The sequence below is a fragment of the Buceros rhinoceros genome, unplaced genomic scaffold (assembly GCF_000710305.1).
Source record: "Buceros rhinoceros silvestris isolate BGI_N320 unplaced genomic scaffold, ASM71030v1 scaffold6096, whole genome shotgun sequence".
In the NCBI taxonomy this organism is placed as follows: domain Eukaryota; kingdom Metazoa; phylum Chordata; class Aves; order Bucerotiformes; family Bucerotidae; genus Buceros; species Buceros rhinoceros.
In genome coordinates, this window is record NW_010415684.1 from 57886 (window position 1) to 61495 (window position 3610).

A 3610-nucleotide genomic window follows, 5' to 3' on the forward strand; every position below is an offset into this window, starting at 1 on the left:
AAGCTTTCTTTTTCATGTAATAAAGTCTCAAAAACAACATGTTTTTTCAAAGCCAAAAATCTTCTCCAAACCTATGTCTTTTGCCAGCACATATATTTATTTCTTGCCACCATACCAATTAAACTAAGTGCTATCACCACGATCGGAATTTTTCCAATATACCTTAGAATTAATTTACCCTTCATGATATCTGAGCTGTTCCCAAAGGTGACTAGTTTGTAACACTGAAGTGGCAGGAGACAATGAGACTATAGAGAGGTTAACCTTGACTTTGGAGAGGCTACAGTTCATGTCTGTGACAGACAGGCAAATGAAATTAATAACTTTGTTGATCAACTAATACCTTACCCCCAAAGCATATCCCACTGCTTGTTTCCCAAGAAGTATTATCAATTATGTGCAAAGCATCCATGTTCAGAGATAGTCAGCAGACAGTGCTTTTAGTGATGGTAACTTGTGAGATATCTTTTGCCAAGACTCTGTGTGCTAGCTCTACTTAGCTGCTGATTTACCAAGCTTTGAAAGTTGTTACCATTATCTACCCGTTCTTTCTTCTCCTAAGCTACAACTGGACTACTTTGAAAGTTGGCAAATCAGCCTACTTATTAGGGACCCAAGGTTTCAAGTGAGCAGACAGCACTTAACCTTCTGGCTCAGAAGGAAGGAGAAGAGAAGGAGAGCAGATTTTAGAAGAGCTAGATGGAAGGGTTAAAGAACAGGCTAGAAAGAAATAAAGAAATCCAAACAAAACAAATAGCCCAATCCTATAAGCTGTTGAGTACTTGCAATAGCCCTTAAAAATGAAGGGTAGCTCACAAACATAAATAATTTCCTGAAACCATGTTCAAAGGAAAAGTCTCTGCCTTTCTGTGATGGATACACACAGGAAAGGGTCCAATATTTTAGTCACTGCTTAGTCAACAAACTTTTTATGTGACTAGACATCATTTCTAAAACAACCGTCCAAACCCCAACCAAACAAAACAACAAAAAGCCCATGTTTCTCTCTTGCTTTTTGTGTTTGCCCTTCTACGGGTATCTGAATTTTTAGATTTCTCTTCTCGTACATTAACGCATAGAAATTGACTAAAGAAAGATGATCAAGAAATTATGTCTATGGACCAAGCACATACTCCAGCTTTATTCAAATTAATCTCTCTGAGATGAGCTGGAAAGGGTTCTGGCAGACAGAAAGGCTTCTTCCAGTCCTAGCAACTCCTATGCCTTCCTCCCCCTCTGCTCCTGAGGAGCCAGCATGTCCTCTTCCCCCCAGAGATCCAAATCATTACAGCACTAAGGGGCATAGGCTATCAAGGGCTATTCAAAGCACAGCTCATTTTTTTTTCAGTGGATGCTCAAGATAGCACCAAAACCCACTAAAACAGAAACAAGAACATTTCATCTTGCCTTTTTAGAGAAAAAGGATCACTTACAGCATGCTCTAATGGTTTTAAGCAGACCCCTAAGTCTCTAAGCAGAGTTATAACCCTGAATAAAACAGTTACTTCAGTGTAATGTTGCTTGCTCAGCAATTACTAGCAAACGTGCATTAGTAAAACATGCCCTGCAGAGTTAATAGCCTGTGAATGTGCTTCCTGTGCATGCACTAACACTGTAAGGCACAACACCTGTACTGTGTTTTTAAAATGCTTACGCATTCTATAAGGGCCCATCACAATAAGATCACTATTTCCTGTGTAACTGTTACTGTTCATAAAGATGGCCTCAGAGGCACATCTAGACCACCTCGAACTCTGAAAGCGATCACTTCTTTTGACCTGAAATCCACAGCTTGGCCCCACCTGGGGTAGACAGCAGCAGAGTTTCAGTCTGACTAGTTTACTCTCTCTTATAAACCGTGTTTCACCAGCAACTTCTTCAGGTTTTAGATTCCATCCTATTATGACTGTTGTTATGAATTTCATTTCAGAGGCACTGGGATCACAGAGTCAGCACACTAGAACACAGAAAGATCAGCAAAACTTAGAGACTAAATTTCGACTCTATACAGATACAACTGAAGAAGGCTGTCAGATTTTTTTAAATCAGTTGGACACCCTTGACAAATGCAGTTTCAATGCCTCTCTACCTCTGGTGATGATAGTCCATGGCTGGTCGGTATGAACTCACATTTTATTTTTAATTCAAACTACATAACATTTGTTATATTTTCCTTCTCATTATGCTAGTGCCAAAAGTAACTCCAGAAGAAAGGTTATGATGAGAAAGATGGTGGATTTCCCTGGTAGCAATAATGGCTAGAAATAATACGAAGTGGATATTCCTCACCGAGATTCTGAAGGAACAGTCTACAAGAAATTTTTCGTGTGGGAGTCCCACAACAAGGATTAGATTTACCCTAGGTTAAAGCCAGCAGAGTTTGAACAAGTAGCTGAACTAATGTGCTATGTCTCTGGAGGACTGAATACCAGTTTCATCTCTCTGATATGTTCACTGCCAGTTATTTAGAGACATATTGAAAAGAACTGCACAGAATCTCCCCGCATCGTTCTCACAGATACACCTTTACAGAGAACTTCTCTATAAGCCCCTTCAGCTGAAAATGACGCCTTCAACATCAATGAATTATCACTGAACTGCTCTATCACAGTGAAAGAAATTGTGTCATTTTAACGGATCCTTGATTCTCATAGAACCAATGTCACCACATAAGGTGGCAAAGTGGATCTTTCTTGCTGATCTGGGGATATGCAGAGAATCTTTGAACAACACCCTTGACGCATTAACTCTCTTAACAAATAAATGTAGAGCTCACTTTGGATGAAATATCACTCGATTACATTAGACAAGCCTCCTAGATAAGAATTTGTTCAAAACCTATAACCTCCTTACGGTCAAACCACAGGTCTGAGGCTGCTGCCGTTGAATTTTATATTTCATATTAATTTAATTTGCAGAGGTGTGGGGCTCTTAGAGGCGTTTGTATGGAAACCTAGAACTGAGATTCCCAAATTCTGTTGAAACACCAAAAGAGATAAGAATAGTCTACCAACTGAGGAAATATGTGCAACTAGAGCAAGAGTTAGCTCTGATAGATTAAATAATAATTCTGGTCCATCAAATCAAAAGCAGTCTGTGATGCTCCTAAGGAAACTGTGATCTGGTCATTAAAAAAAGAATGACCAAAAAAAGGGAGCAGATTTCAAAACAGAAGAGATGTACAATGCAAACGCTCACTGGTTTGCAATCCTTCAGCTTCCTTCCCTCTCCAACCCTTTTAGCTTAAATTTACAGGGACAGTTGCTCTTGAATGAAATCAGAATTTTTCTGGGCATTTCTGTCTTTTTATCAATAATACCAATTACCTCAGGATGAGTAAAAGTATTTAGGGACATCATTTCACGGATTAGTTCATATTATAATACATAAGCTATTACACAGGTCTTATACCGATTCTTAATTTTTTTTGTCCACCAAAATCCAGAAATTCTCAGCACTGAAGCACACTGAAGCCCCTAAAATCTAGTTATCAGCATTAACCCTTCCTTGTTTATATTATGTTTTTTGTTTCCCCGAGCTTTTTGCAGGAAATACTTTCCCTTAAGAATGGTTCACCCCACTGCTTTTTTTTTTTTTTTTTTTTTTTTAT

General features: G+C 38.7%; 1 protein-coding gene across 1 annotated transcript in view; it reads left to right on the forward strand.

Moving 5' to 3' along the window:
- Positions 1-1930: 1930 nt before the first annotated feature.
- Positions 1931-3610, forward strand: part of LIPC (lipase, hepatic) — a gene marked incomplete at both ends in the record, with an annotated part of 7798 nt that continues 6118 nt past the window's right edge. The window contains one exon of the mRNA XM_010137497.1: positions 1931-2118. Within this exon, the coding sequence (XP_010135799.1) occupies positions 1931-2118 (188 nt within the window). The remainder of the gene's footprint in view (positions 2119-3610) is intronic.